Below are 16366 nucleotides of genomic sequence, written 5' to 3' on the forward strand. Positions count from 1 at the left end.
AGAGCACACTGTGGCTAGTATGGCCACTTTCCTCCTCCTCCTCCTCCTCCTCCTCCTCCTCACTCCCCCCTTTTGTGTGTGTGTGTGTGTGTGTGTGTGTGTGTGTGTGTGTGTGTGTGTGTGTGTGTGTGTGTGTGTGTGTGTGCATTCCCACATACACAGCCCATCTGGAAATCTTGTTTTTATATTAATATTTAGTAAAATGCTAAGAACAATGAGAAAATTGCTTATGTGCAGTGTTTTACAAAAATTTGATAAAATGAATACATTGAATGTTCATAAATAAAGTACATTGTCACAATGACAATAATACACTTTAAATATGCATTACATTGTTATTTTAATATTTGGTGGTGCTTTCATGTCTTGTTTTACAGGGCCTGGAGTGCTGTTCTGACAGTGCAGTCTCCTTTCACTACGTTTCACCTAATCACATGTATGTGCTTGAATACCTTATTTATCATCTACGCCCTTATGGAATTACTCATTATGTGGAAGAGCAGGTTTCTTCAGACGAGCCCATAACAGAAAAAGCATCTGACAGTGGAACATTAAAACCTACAAAACGTGAAATCAAAAATACTCATTGAGGAAGTGGAGATTCATCAAAGGTGATACAAGATGTTAGTTTGGAGTTCAAAACATACTTACAGTTACCTGTAAATGGTTGAAAAGCATATGTGGAAGGCCTTGTGAAACCAAGGTTCTTTTATTTCCTATGAATACCTCTGATACGTGTTAAAGCGATTTCTTAAGAGTAAGAAATAACAGAACATTTTTACTGTGTTTTCAATTTTAAGCAGAAAGAAAAATTTCAGATGTGACTGAAATGAATCACGTTTTAGTGTTCCGAGATTTTGTATGTTCCAGGGTTCAGTATTCTTAAGCCATAGATCTGCCATTAATATGAATGTGTTTAGGTGGTAATTCAGGAACTGATTGTAGTTCAGTGTCATGTTTCAATTTTTAATTTTGGCTGTCTTAATCAGCTTTTGAAGTCTGACTATGATACTGAGTTTTTTGCCAGTAAAGAAACTATTGTGAAAATTTTGAGTAGTTAAAAAGAGACAGTGTTGACTCCTTGAGAGCTAATGACTAGTCATGTTAGATTTTTGCCATGGGTGAATTCATGCACTCTTCTGTCTGTGATAATAAGAAAAGGATTCATAACACAGTATTGTTGTGACAATTTTGTACAAACTAGGTTGCTCATTAATGATTATTCCTGGGATGAAAGACTCCAGTCGCTCTGGTGTTTGAGGAGCAACAGTAATGTATACTGGTGAAATTCTTGTGATCAATAGATTTTTGATTTTGTGGAGAAAGATTTGTACATGTATGTGAGTTTAATTTGTTTGGTAATTGATGTATGTCCTCTTAGCAGCAACTGAATAATGAGGAAAATTTGTGGATTACTACAGATGTCTGTGATTGTGCCACATCAGGACTTCTGTATAGGTTTAACAGCTTACATATCTTAAATACAACTTTGAAGTTTGTAGTTTCTTTTATCCTGTGTGCATTTACTTGTCCTTGAAACAAGCTGAATTAAAAAAAAAAACTAAATAAATAAAAGCAGGACACTTGGCCAGCTGTTCTCATTGTGTGCATTGTTTAATGGCCACCAGTGTCTAATTTAATGCTGGCTAATGCATAACTTACTGTATACGGTAAATAGAGTGCACAGTAGTGTAGTGGCTGTATCTTCAACAAAACATTTAGTCTTATGATTAAATTTATATACTTTTTCAATTCTTTTGATACCACTCAGCACCTAGTAACAATATCAGCATCTTAGGTCAGTTAGCATATAAATTTTTTGGATATAAGGTAACTGTGGAAGAAAAGACTGATATATGATATTAATGAGTGAAATCACACTGTATTTCTTGTATTTTTACAGAATCTCTCTCTCTCTTTAAAATTCATTTTTGCTTTGCTTTCCTGTGTGTGAGGTTAACTATTGTAAATCATCTCATATGCTTTGCTTGTGAATTTCACTTGTTATGTTTAGACAGTGAAGATTCATTGTTTTTAATTCTGAATTCAGTCTGTAGAAAATTTTAATGTAAACAGTTATTTGTTTAACTAGAGAGTTTATAAGATAAGAGTCTGCAGCAGCATTTAATTTCTGTGTATTGTGCAATGGTCCTACATATAGTATTCACAACATATTTTCATACTCTAAGAAGAACATTTATTCTGCAATTGTTCTTTTTTGTGCTGCTTATAGTGTTACTCTTCCTTTTATGTATTTGTAGTATAGAAGACTATACAAAAGACTAGGAGGGAAACTAAACCCATTTTTCATTCTGTGTGTTATGTGATGTATTAATTGGAAAGTTGACACCTTCTTGGAGTCATCTTACCACATTGTACTGACCTCCAGCCTACAATGAATTTAATTAAAACTATTGAGCACAAATTTGATAATCATAATACACCTACAAACATATTGATATTCGTTACATTGAATTAAAAAAATGATGTCTAGTATATTTTTTCAGCTGATACACATCAACAATATTCTGCACTTGTAGATATGGAACTATGGAAGTTTGCTTTATTTTTGCTCTGTTCTTTAGTTTTTATGTCCTGTCTTTTGTGTTACATTGGAGAGTAGTCAGAAGTAAGGATAATAATGTGATATTTCAATATGTTTCATATGAATTACTCTTTGATGTTTGACAATCAACCAACATAATAAAAAAGTTTAAAGTTACATTATTTTTCTCCATTGCTCAATAAAGTATGCTAATTATATAACAGAACATTGAAATTGTAAATATCTGAATGTTACATTTAATAACTACTCATGTAATTAAATACAAGACACATCAGTTCCACAGTCACCTAATGGATTTTTTGTATGAATTTTTCAACAAATATTTTATTTCATGACTTGTTGGCTCCTCTTTCTTCAGTCACTTGTCTCCTATTTTCACAAATTTTTAGAATGTTAATATCAGGAATTTTTGGCCTTAGATGTTTGTTTTTTAAATAATACACTCTTCAGTATAAACTTGGCAATAGTGGTCCAGCGGAAAAATAAACAGTTATACCGTTGTGTAGAATCATAAAAAGATGGTATATTGAGCATTGGCTGTGAAGAGTGCAAAAAGTATCGACCATCACATCACCATGTATGCAGTTCCAATTTTTCAATGATGTATTTGTAGAAATATACATTTTTATGAAGTGATTGTGTTCTTTGGTTAATTTAGATACACCCAAATGAAAATTTATCCATAGTGGCTAGAGTTTTTTGATTGTATTGACAGCGCACTGGTGGCAGTAGGCTGTTCATCACTTGAGATTCACCATTTATTTGCTTCATCACTAGGTTTTTTAAGGCTTTCCAAGATTCATATATGTTTGGCATTGTGTCAACTGTTGGGAACTATCTGAATTGTTAATTATTCTTAAAAATCAAGTTTGCTTGGATCATTTGTAAATCTTTTTATTTTTACAAGAAATCTTGGTGAACCTGTTTTTTAAGAATAATATTTTGAGGTTTATTATTTTATAGATTTCTCTGAAATTTGTTCAAAACAAATGATATCTCTGTGCAGATTTCATTGTAGTCCACATACAGGCATACTTAAATTACTATAGATTGCATTATTAGTGTTTTGAAGAAGAAGAAAATTAGTTTCTGAACCAGAAAAGACATTTTTATCTTATGTTGGACATTTCATCATCTTCATACTTTTGGCTTTTAATTATTGAGAGAGATTCTAACTGGTATGAGAAGCTATTTTCCTGCATCCAATTGTCTTCATTTTCAGCTGTGTATGACTGACTGTGAAATCTGAAATAACTAGTGAAACTTTCTTGTGACAGATATATGTGCCACAGTGTACTACTTGAAATGTAGATAGTAAGATAGTTTTCTTGAGACCTGAATGTTGGTGAATGTAAATATATTATGAAGTGTAAGTGCTATCAACTCACAGACTACATGCATATCATGTGCCCGGTGTCAGAGAAAATGCTGACCAAGATTATAAGATGACAAAAAGCCCAAGAACAATAGACAAATCTGGGAGATTTAAGAAAAAAAAATGCTGCAATCCTAGTGACTTCATGGGGTACATTCCACAGTGATTTTGCTTTCTGTGATCTTGCTTAAGCTATCTATTCCAGCAAATGTATTTGTTTTCCTGCATGTTGTTCTATCATTTGTATTAATTGGTTTCCAGAAAAAAGTCAGTGCACTCTACTTTATTATTCCACATTTCCTTTGCAAACTAAAACACTGTGTTAACTGCTTCTCTTGATAGAACATTGTAAGATGATGATTTTTTAAAACTATGAATATCTGAAGATATACTGTTATTTGTCTTTCTACTATTGGTCCTCATATTTCCTGTAGATGTTTGGAAAGAAACTGTGATTTTAGTTTAAGAAATCTGAATTCATAAAGGGCTTTGTAAGGAGGATGCTTTTACAGCAAAATGAACAGAATGATATATTTTTTCCAATTTGATATACCAAGACATTTTTGTTTTTACTGTCAAGGGCGCCCATACCGAGGGGGCTAGAATCCTCCCCTCCCCCATCCCCCCCCATCCCTCCCCAGCTTTCAAGGAAAATAAAAAATATGGTGTAGTCAGGTTTTTCATTTAAAAAAATGATTTAAAAGTCAGTATTATGCAGGTTTTTAACAAGGCTAGAATTGGAACTTTATAATGGCTACTTATGAGTCACCTTTCATCTTCCAAAATGTTAAAAATGCTTCTTGAACTATCATATGGGCATTCTTGCTCACTATTATCATTCTTTATGCTGTCATCTTTACTTGAGTTATTCAGGTAATCATATCAGTGTTTAACTATTTTTCTACCCATGAGTAAACCTAATTGGTGTTAAATGTAACTTTATCCCTTACATGTAGAACAGTTTATATGATTTGGTTCCTTATATAACTTTTGGGGCAGACTACTAGTTTGTGTGGGGTCTTGCCCACTCGTCTCGTATAGGGTGCCTAAAGGATGCTGCATTCTCGGAATGCTGTACAACAGTTCAAGCAAATGACATTAGTAGTTTTATTTCAATAAAGCAGATTGACAGTACTCAACTTGTATTTACAGCAGTCTCGCAAGCGATGGACGACATGCAACATAAATCAGAGTCTTTGGCTATATACAGAGTTCATGCAAGTGTGACACACAGTTTGTGGATCACTAATAACTGCTATCGTAGCACTCTCAGCTAGACCGTGCTAATACTCTGTGAATACTTTGCGCTAATTGTCAGCCGAGGCTGGCAGGAGCGGTGCTTATATTCACTTCGGTTAGATGCCACTCTTAACATGGCGATTTTGTCTCACTGCCTTCTCTGGTTTTGCACTCTTCTTCTTCGTTCCGGCACTTTTGTTTATACCAGTAAAGTTTGCATTTGTCATGCCATGGCAGAAATTTTCTATATCATACAACTTGTATTTACTTTCAAGCCTACTTTTGCTTTTATTGTGCAATAGTCAATATGTTAGCAATTTATTGGAAAATGTCCATAATAAGAAACTGATGTATTTGTTATACAGGTCATTCCATTCCTGTTTACCGAACAGTATGCTCAGGACTATAAAGTTTAAAGTTATTTTAATTTCCAAAATGGATCTTTCCATTTTTCAGTTTATTTCTAATCTTAATTTATTTATTTTTTCCCCCGTTTATTCAGAACTGTATTTAGTTAACTCTTTCATTTTACAGCAGAGAATTCAGATAAGAATAAATTACTTAGACAAGTAGATGCACACATGATTCTACTGATTACAAACGGTATTTTATAGAAGATAGTGTAAAGTTAACCTACCGTCTGGGAAACTGTTGAGGTGCATATTGTGTGTAGATAAGTCTGTAAAATAGATCACAAGATGAATGTTTTCTGTGAATGAATTTCAGTTTGATCAGGAATATTGTACAGTTAATTAATGGAAGACATTGAAAGTGTCAGCATTATGTTATTGTTATTACTATGTAAATTGACCAAACATGGCATTCGATGAGAATCTGCAGAGTTAATTTTTCACCTTTATGTACAGAAGTTTTGATACAATCCAGTTATAAGTTTATCATTGAATGTTTTTGAAAAAATCAGATACTTCCAATTCCTTCATCATCATTGTAGTGCTCTGCAATATTTAATCATAGTTTCATGTAGGTGCTATACCCAACTTTTATACTTTAGTCTTGTTGTTATCCAAAGACTCCTGATGTGCCAATAGCTTTCTGTGGTTATTTTGTAAATATCACTGTTATTGTAACACTAATTTCCATGCTGCAATTTTAAAATAGGCTGTATGAAATTACTTTATTGTTGTGAATGTTGAGATTTTTATCAGTTTTTATTGTTTTTATTCAAATGTTTTTAAAGTGGATGAAATCTAGGCAGTTGGGAGATTACGGTTCATACTTTCAGCTACCTTTTTTTTTTTTGTTGTTAGATTGTGTTTTATAATTCTTTTCAGTTAAATACAAGTGGTAACCAGTTTGCATTCCAAAGTATTTAATGATACATATTTCTATTATACCTGTTGGTTGTTGTATCCTACAACTCAGTTGTTTATTGATGTTCACTTTGAGAAACACTCATTTCATTTTGGATGGAACAATGAGAGAAAAGATGGACAAGTGGGTAGTTTGTAACAAGTATGTCAAATTTGTATCAACTGTTACCAAAGACCATGAGAGCAAAATGAATAAAACAGAATGCAATGATATTGATGATCTATTTGGCCAAAGAATGTGTCACTGAGATGTATAAATGTAAAGTATTTTTTAACAAACAGTGGAAAGTCCAGTTTGGAATAACAACAACATGGAAGGATAGATTGCTATTCACTGTAGAGAGGAGATTTTGAGTTGCAGACAGGCATGATGAAAAGGACTGCTACAGTAGAAAACACACACAAACACACAGATAGTCAGGCTTTTGAGATTGTGTGAATGTATGTGTGTTTTTCACTGCAGAAGAAAGTCTGAGAGCTTGAATATTTTAGCAGTCTTTTTACTGTGTCTGTCTGCAACTCAATGCCTCCTCTACATGGTGAGACTCAACGCCACCTCTATAAGATGAGTAGCAATCTATCCTTTCTGCATTGTCATTGTATTTTTTAGTTATAAAGAGAAATGATGTGTACATAAAAATCAGATGCTGGCATTTGAGATGGAAGTGTAACTTGTCTCTGGATAGACGTTCGTAGCTTCTTAGTATATACATACAATTTCCATGTACTGAGATTATAGCAGTGTTTTTAATGTTCATTTGTTAAAGAATTCCTAATTTCTTGTTGTTGTACATACTATTCAAATTTGTACAATTATCAAAATGCCGATAAAAATGCAAGCAACAAACACAACAACACATCTATGTATTTAACAAAACACAAATAACTTTACTTTATAAATAGTAATTTTCAGAGCTTAAGAATAACATTATCATTATTTCTTGTTAGGGAAACAGATTTGTTTCTGATGCCACTTGTATTATGGTTTAATCCACACATGGTGTGCGTCAAATAAAAAAATTGACATTTTCAAAAAATGTTATTGTCTTTATAAAATTTAAAAGTATGCATCAATAATACGCTATTTTTTGCTCATTTGTATTTTGTTTCCATCTTCAGAATCTCACTATTTCACAGAGCACAAAATATAATTTGTCTGGAAATGAAGTGAGGAAAAAATGAAATAAATAAATTTCAAAAAAGAAAAATGGCTAATAGTATGAAAATAGTTACGGGAAGTCCTTGGTGAAACATTAACAGTGGAAGCAGTAAACTGAACAGTACACTATACAGTTAAACGGTTAAGTAGTCAGTAGCCACATAAAGAAGAATGAAAGTATTCCTAAGCTTTGGACAATTTCCTCCTTCTGACCAAACTAAAAGAAAAAAGAAATATAGTTCTAATCATATAAAAGTGAATCCACAGCCATAAATTTTTAGTGGAGACCATCTCAAAGGCAGTTACTAACATATGACATGAGTGCCTAGCTTCTTTCTGTATCACAGTTCTTGTCATTTAGATACTCTAGTACTTTTACTCATATTGAAGTTCTAATGGTGTGTTGGCAACTATCCATTATTGTTAGTTGCAGGAGCAATCTTAGGTTGGACAGGATGGCATAGCCACTCTCCCATTCTCCCATCCAGGCACTGTGGGTTAGATAGCATGCTTAGGGGGACAGGTGTCTGTCAGAGGTGAGGGTGGCCACAGTAAGGTAGTTGGAGTTCAGGAAGACTCTTTATTACCCACCAAGCTAGAACACAGGTGCTTGCCCTTGTCTAGTATGTGCAGCCTGTTGTCGATTCCCAGTGTGTTCGTACCAGTGCAGAAGAGAGTATTGTCCCCGAAGGTCTTATATACTGCTGACAAGGTACTGAATGGCTCAGCAGTTGCAGTGGCCACAGCAGCCAGCTTAAGCTAGTATAGTATTCTGACAGGCTAAAGCAACTGCACTTATCACAGCTGGTGATGGCTCGGTGAAGGCTTCCCTGAAATCTCTACACTGTCCGTTGGCATCAAACCTTGGTGGGTGGCTGGCTGACTCAACACATGGGACTGCTGCAGACTGTTACCGAGGTCCTGTCTACCTCTTCGTACAAGATGGGTTGATGATGACAACAACTTTCTGGCAAATGCTGGGTCATCCAGCAGCATGATGGCTCTCTAGTTACAGCCATTGGCTCATACAATGCTCCATTATAGAGTTGTTACCAGAGTCTCGCTAAATGTCAATGTAACATTTGGGGCAACTTGCAGGTCATTGTGTCATCAGCCGTGTGTCTTCGGCACACTGAGTGGATCAGTGGTTTCTGAATATCTTTGGGGTTGCAGTATTTCATCCATATGGCGACATACCATCCCTCTTCAGAGAAGTTCAGTCCCCACATTTAGGGTGCTCCCTCCCTGACGAAAGCTAGCTAGAACACACATATGGACACATTTAGGAACAAGTCTGTCCATAGTTTTTATTGTTCTAGTCACTGGCTGGTTCTGAAAAGCTATGCACATGTGCGTGAACAGACACTAGGGTTGTTGATAAATTTATGCACTTTGACTTAAGTGGTTGCTTTTGTCCACCTATTCATGCTCAGGTCCACTTCTCTTACAGCCCACTTACTTTCTACACTGTTCCATGAAGCCTCTAGGCAAAGCTAGTTCATAACACATTGAAAGTCCACAAAATTCCCTCATCCACTCTGCAACCATGCTGACCAGCTCTTTGGGATAGGATTCTGTGTAAATATGTAATTTGTACATCATACCCATTTGACCCAAATAAAAGTACAGAATTATATACTCACTCATATTTTCTAAATATTCTCTTTAAATACATACCCATCATCATCACTGTATCTCTCATTATCAATATGTTCATCATCTTCCCCACATTGTACATCATCCTACTAACCAATTACATCTCATTATTGTCTTAAAATCTGCTTCTTTAAGTACAAGGACAAGAATTTGGCCAAGATGACCCAAAATATAAACTATTTACAAGAAAAATCCATGATAGTGGTGGTGGTGTTTAGTGTTTAACGTCCCGTCGACAACGAGGTCATTAGAGACGAAGCGCAAGCTCGGGTTAGGGAAGGATTGCGAAGGAAATCGGCCATGCCCTTTCAAAGGAACAATCCCGGCATTTGCCTGAAACAATTTAGGGAAATCACGGAAAACCTAAATCAGGATGGCCGGAGACGTGATTGAACCGTCGTCCTCCCGAATGCGAGTCCATTGTGCTAACCACTGCGCCACCTCGCTCGGTCCCATGATAGTCACTAATGTCACATCACTGACCATAACAGTAGTAGAACTATTGCCCAATTCTTACATCTTCATCTCTCATTGCAGAGAGAACCATTCATTGTATCATGCTCCACAAGCTCTATGATATTACTGACATACTCGCTTAGCAACAGGTGTCTACCAGCTTCAACCTGTGCTACTTTATTTTGACTCCTGTTTCATAACTAGTACTTTTCATCAACACATTTTTCCCCTAGTATCTCACTGGGTTCTACCATATGACATCTTTTACCTTTCGGCCATAACTCTCTGCACTGGTTTCAGGTACGTTCTTTGCTGTGAGCTGTGAGGGGTCGGGAGTGGGGAGTGATTTAGTGATGATGATGTGGTAATGACACATCTTGAATCTGTGTGGTATCTCAGAACTAACTATGCTGTTCTGAGACAGATGAAGCATGATGCAAAGACCAAAATTATACCACAAAACACTGTTGCAACTGTGATGTATTTGTTGAGACACTGGTCTATGGAGTACAGTGGCTTTTGCAAGTACAGTGGCTATTGCGTACCTAATTATAGAAAAGGATCACAGATAGAAGCAGGAGTGCAGTGCTGAAATGGAAAGGAAGTGAAAAAACTCTGCACGAGTCAGGCATTCAGTGGATGTCAAACAACAAATCTGCTATGATGGATCCCTCGAGGACTCTTAAATATATGACTTACATAACAACACTACTTTCACTAAATTACACCTGTACTTCTTTATTTACACTAACCTACACCCATCTTCATACTGAACACGTTGCCTATGATATATTAATACAGAGGAAGAGGACATCCACAAAGCCAGGAACAATAGAAATAAGAAACCCATCTGTCAACACTCCAATCCCAGATGAAATGGTGATTGTGACATCTGACTCTTGTGAAACCAGCAGTGGTACTGTCAGAAATTAATGACAAATTCTTTTTACACGTGTGCCTTTCCACTTCTGTCACCAGTTGTAATGGTGCAGTGACAACAGTCTGTTACTGTAAAGTGGGGGAGCATTTCTTTGATTGGTCAGAATGCTGTAATTGCCCTCCCATCTGGGCTTTGTGCATTTGATGGGCTGGTGAGGGAGACATATGACCATCTGAGGTGAGGATGACCACGGCAAGGTAGTCTGGATTCAGAAAAACACTTTATTATACCCAAGCTAGAGCAATTACAGTTGCACGTGTCTGGTGGGTGCAGCATGGTGTTGAGCCAAGGCATCTTCCTTCTGGGGCAGTAGAGGTTGTTATCTCACTTCATCCTTGCTTGCTGCAGTGACTGTGCTTAGCTCACTGAGTGATGATTAAGCAAAGCCGTCACTGGATTCCATGGGCAGACTACCAGTGTCGAACTCCAGACCTCAATGTGTGGGGCTGGTGGCTGGATGCGGAACCCTTCTAATATGACACATGAATCTGGTGTACTCTTATGGTCAAGCTCTTCCCTGACCCCTTCATACAGTTGGTGGCCTGATGACGAAGGTGACTGCTCAGCAGATGGTGGAGTGTCCAGCATAACAGTGGCCATCTGACTATGGCTATTGGTTCAAATATGCCTGCTGGCTTGATTATGCCTGCTGGCTTGATTGCTTCATGTAAATGATGATGCAGTGAGTGTTAGTGTGGTTGCTGCAGGCGGCAATTGCATGCACTGGTGACTTGACACAATGCTGCATTGATGTTTGTTAGCGGAATCCTATCACACATCGTTGTAACATGGGGGGTGGTTTTTCAGGATGCTGTGTCGTCAGCCACATGCCTCCAGAACAGTAACTTGATCACTATGTCTCAAAATTCCTTTGCATCATGGTATTTCATCCATATGGCCCAAAATGAATATCAGCACACAATAATGATAACCCTTGGAACTTGAGATTTTTTAACAAAGTGCCATTTATCACTTACAAGTGTTAGTTAACATGTCCAGCTTCAAGAATTGCTACTTTCTTTTTCCATACTACTACTGACTTCAAGTTCTCCAAATTGCCGCAAACATGATATTTTTTCCAGATTGTATGGGGAATCTTGACTAATCCAACCAACTGTTTTATCCATCACACATTGCACAATTCAGACTAATTTAAAATTGTGAGCACATAGTTGCCTTTTTCGAATATAATGTAGTTATGTTTCTTGGATCAGCACAAACAATGAGATACTGACTAATTATGGCTGGGAATTGAGTGGGTACTCTGAAAACTGTTTTGACAAGTGTGTGAGCTGTTGCATATCAATCATTTTGAACTGCTATAAGACTTAGTTCAGAAGTGCTTATCTTGAACAGTGACAGAATTGTTTTCAGATGTCACAGCAAACATAAACATAGCCAAAGCCTTGCAGACAAACAAAAATTACGTGAAGCGAAATGTAGTGTGAGGAGGGCTGTGCGAGAGGCGTTCAGTGAATTCAAAAGTAAAGTACTATATTATGACTTGGCAGAAAATCCTAAGAAATTTCGGCCTTATGTCAAAGCGGTTGGTGGATCAAAACAAAATGTCCAGACACTCTGTGACCAAAATGGTACTGAAACAGAGGATGACAGACTAAAGGCCGAAATACTAAATGTCTTCTTCCAAAGCTGTTTCACAGAGGAAGACTGCACTGTAGTTCCTTCTCTAGATAGTCGCACAGATGACAAAATGGTAGATATCAAAATAGACGACAGAGGGATAGAGAAACAATTAAAATCGCTCAAAAGAGGAAAGGCTGCTGGACCTGATGGAATACCAGTTCAATTTTACACAGAGTACGCGAAGGAACTTACCCCCCTTCTTGCAGCAGTGTACCGTAGGTATCTAGAAGAGCGAAGCGTTCCAAAGGATTGGTAAAGGGCACAGGTCATCCCCGTTTTCAAGAAGGGACGTCAAACAGATGTGCAGAACTATAGTCCAATATCTCTAACGTCTATCAGTTGTAGAATTTGGGAACAGGTATTATGTTCGAGTATAATGACTTTTCTGGAGACTAGAAATCTACTCTGTAGGAATCAGCATGGGTTTCGAAAAAGACGGTCGTGTGAAACCCAGCTCACGCTATTCGTCCACGAGACTCAGAGGGCCATAGATACGGGTTCACAGGTAGATGCCGTGTTTCTCGACTTCCGCAAGGCGTTCGATACAGTTCCCCACAGTCATTTAGTGAACAAAGTAAGAGCATATGGACTATCAGACCAATTGTGTAATTGGATTGAGGAGTTCCTGGATAACAGAATGCAGCATGTCATTCTCAATGGAGAGAAGTCTTTCGAAGTAAGAGTGATTTCAGGTGTGCCACAGGGGAGTGTCATAGGACCGTTGCTATTCACAATATACATAAATGACCTGGTGGATGACATCGGTAGTTCACTGAGGCTTTTTGCAGATGATGCTGTGGTGTATCGAGAGGTTGTAACTATGGAAAATTGTACTGAAATTTCAGGAGGATCAGATGCATGGTGCAGGGAATGGCAATTGAATCTCAATGTAGACAAGTGTAATGTGCTGCGAATACATAGAAAGATAGATCCCTTATCATTTAGCTACAAAATAGCAGGTCAGCAACTGGAAGCAATTAATTCCATAAATTATCTGGGAGTACGCATTAGGAGTGATTTAAAATGGAATGATCATATAAAGTTGATCGTCGGTAAAGCAGATGCCAGACTGCGATTCATTGGAAGAAGCCTAAGGAAATGCAATCCGAAAACAAAGGAAGTAGGTTACAGTACGCTTGTTTGCCCACTGCTCGAATACTGCTCAGCAGTGTGGGATCCCTAGCAGATAGGGTTGATAGAAGAGATAGAGAAGATCCAAAGGAGAGCAGCGCGCTTCATTACAGGATCATTTAGTAATCGCGAAACCATTACGGAGATGGTAGATAAACTCCAGTGGAAGACTCTGCAGGAGAGACGCTCAGTAGCTTGGTATGGGCTTTTGTTAAAGTTTCGAGAACATACCCTCACCGAAGAATCAAGCAGTATATTGCTCCCTCCTACGTATATCTTGCGAAGAGACCATGAGGATAAAATCAGAGAGATTAGAGCCCACACAGAAGCATACCGACATTCCTTCTTTCCACGAGCAATATGAGACTGGAATAGAGGGGAGAACCGATAGAGGTACTCAGGGTACCCTCCGCCACACACCGTCAGGTGGCTTCGGAGTATGGATGTAGATGTAGATGAATGCTTTTGTTAACTTACTACAGTTTTATTTCTGCATTCTGTGGGGGGACAATGTTAGTTTCAGGGTAGGAAGTGGGTTCTATGAAATTTCCTGTAACATAGAAATCCTAAGATAACCCATGAAAATGTTGAAGTTATTTGATGAAAGAAAAATTTTAAAAAATGCAACAAATGAATAGGGTGAAAATGAATAATGTGCCTAAAAAATGAGAATGACAGAAAGTGTAAAGTGGCTAAGCAGGAGTCGCTAGAAAACAAATGCAAGACTGTAGAAGCATGTAGTACTCGGGATAAAATAGATGTTGAATATAGGAAAATTAGATATTTTGAGGAAAGCAACACAGCTATATCATAAGCTCTGATGGCAAGCCAGTACGAAGCAAAGAAATGAAAGCAGGAAGCTGGAAGGAATACTTGTTATAGGTTGACTCTTACATAGAAGATAACAGCAACCAGCCACTTTTTACAATGCTTTTTATTTATTTAAACAGCATCACTATATAAATAAGTAGCATTGGAAAAAATGTCTGGTTGCTGCTGTCTTCTGTGTAAGAGTCAACCTATACTTTGTACCCAGTCATGGGTTCAGAATGTTTTCAACAAAAGAGCAGGAATACATAGATAAAATACTGCGAAAAGAATTTGATGCAGACCTAAGTGGAAACTAGACTCCTGGAGTTGATGGCATTTCCTCAGGATTATTGAGAATATTGGAGACCCAGTCATGACAAAACTATTGCACGCGGCATGCAGTTTAACAAAATACCGCCAGATTTCAAGAACAATGTAGTAATACCAATTCTGAAGAAGATAGGTGCTAACAGTCATATTACTGAAAACATTGCACCAAATACAGGTAGTGACAAAGACAGTCCCTCAGTTTCATTATTGTGTGGTCATTCCATATGTAATATTTGCTCCCAAAAGGTGGTAAAAGGTATTTTATGCACAGAATGCAAGTGTTGGTATCATGATAAGTGTGTGAAAATAAATCTCAAATTCATAAAAAATGAAGATCAGTGGCAGTGCTGTACATGTATAGAATATTTAGTAGAAATCAATTTAAAGGAATTCCTAACACTGTAAGAAGAAGGCAATAAAAACTGTGAAAGATCATCTTGTGGCGATACGCTCTGAACATGAAGAACTCATAAAGAAACAAAAAACAGTAATGAAAAAACTACCTGCTGAGAGCTTAGTTGTAAGTAACCTCAAAGTTCTTTTGGAATCACAGGATGAAGAAATTAATGCACAGTTTGCTACAACACATTCTGAATATGAAGACCACATGAAGAAATTCGAAGAAGTGAAGATAATATTAAAAACGGAAAGTGATCAACACACAGATCATGTACTGTGTGCGACCATTTCCTGTGAGTAAAAGAAAATAATAATAAGCTTGTTATTATAAACAAGGATCCTAGTGCTTCAGATAAGACCTCCTACCGGAATATATATGTAAGTGGAGAGATGCTGAATTAAATGTGTGTGACTGTTAAGAGAGCAATGCATGGTGCCTCCAATGACTATTGTACCAGAATATTGCCAAGTGATCTTTCACAGAAACCAAAGAAATTCTGGTTCTTGGTAAAGGCTGTTAGTGGTATTTAACTCAGTGTCCAGTCCCTAGTGAATGAAACAGGAACTGGAATTGGGGGTAGCAAAGCAAAAGCTGAAATGCTTAACTCCATTTTCAAGTGTTCCTTACAAAGAAAAACCTAGGAGAATTGCCCCAATTTAATCCTTGTACCAGTGAAGATATGAAGGAAATAAGAATTAGTGTCACTCATGTTGAAAGACAGCTGAAATCATTAAAACTGAACATAGCTACAGGGCCCTATGGAATCTCTGTCAGATTCTATACTGAATTTGTGGCTGAGTTAGCCCCTCTTCTCACTGTACTCTATCATAGACCCCTCAAACAAAAAACATTGTCCAGGTCTTGGAATAAGACAAAGGTGACACCTGTCTACGAGAAGGGTAGTAGAAGTGACCCGCAAAACTACCATCAAGTATCCGTGACAATGATTTGTTGTGCAATCTTAGAGCATATTCTGAGCTCAAACGTAATGAGGTATCCTGAACAGAATGACCTTCTCAATGCCAATGAGCGTGGATTCAGGAAACATCGATCATGTGAAACCTGACTTGCCGTTTTTTCACGTGACATACTGAAAGCTTTGGTGGATCAAGGCAGTCAGGTAGATGCTGTATTTCTCGATTTCTAACAAGCATTTGACTCAGTACCACACCTACACTTACTCTCCAAAGTACAATCATATGGGGTATAAAGTGAAATTTGTGACTGGGTTGAAGGTTTTTTGGTAGGGACGATGGAGAGTCATTTTCAGGTGTAGGAGTAACTTTGGGTGTGCCCTAGGCAAGTGTGTTGGGACCCTTGCTGTTCATG

General features: G+C 37.3%; 1 protein-coding gene across 4 annotated transcripts in view; it reads left to right on the top strand.

The window, feature by feature from the left end:
* The window catches only part of LOC126354265 (glycoprotein-N-acetylgalactosamine 3-beta-galactosyltransferase 1-like), a 339265-nt gene extending 331717 nt beyond the window's left edge, over positions 1-7548 (top strand). For all 4 annotated transcript variants that reach the window (XM_050003793.1, XM_050003796.1, XM_050003792.1 and 1 more), the window contains exon 9: positions 378-7548. In XM_050003793.1, the coding sequence (XP_049859750.1) occupies positions 378-590 (213 nt within the window). In that variant the 3' untranslated portion in view covers positions 591-7548. The remainder of the gene's footprint in view (positions 1-377) is intronic.
* Positions 7549-16366: the final 8818 nt, after the last annotated feature.

This window comes from Schistocerca gregaria, chromosome 3, assembly GCF_023897955.1.
Source record: "Schistocerca gregaria isolate iqSchGreg1 chromosome 3, iqSchGreg1.2, whole genome shotgun sequence".
In the NCBI taxonomy this organism is placed as follows: domain Eukaryota; kingdom Metazoa; phylum Arthropoda; class Insecta; order Orthoptera; family Acrididae; genus Schistocerca; species Schistocerca gregaria.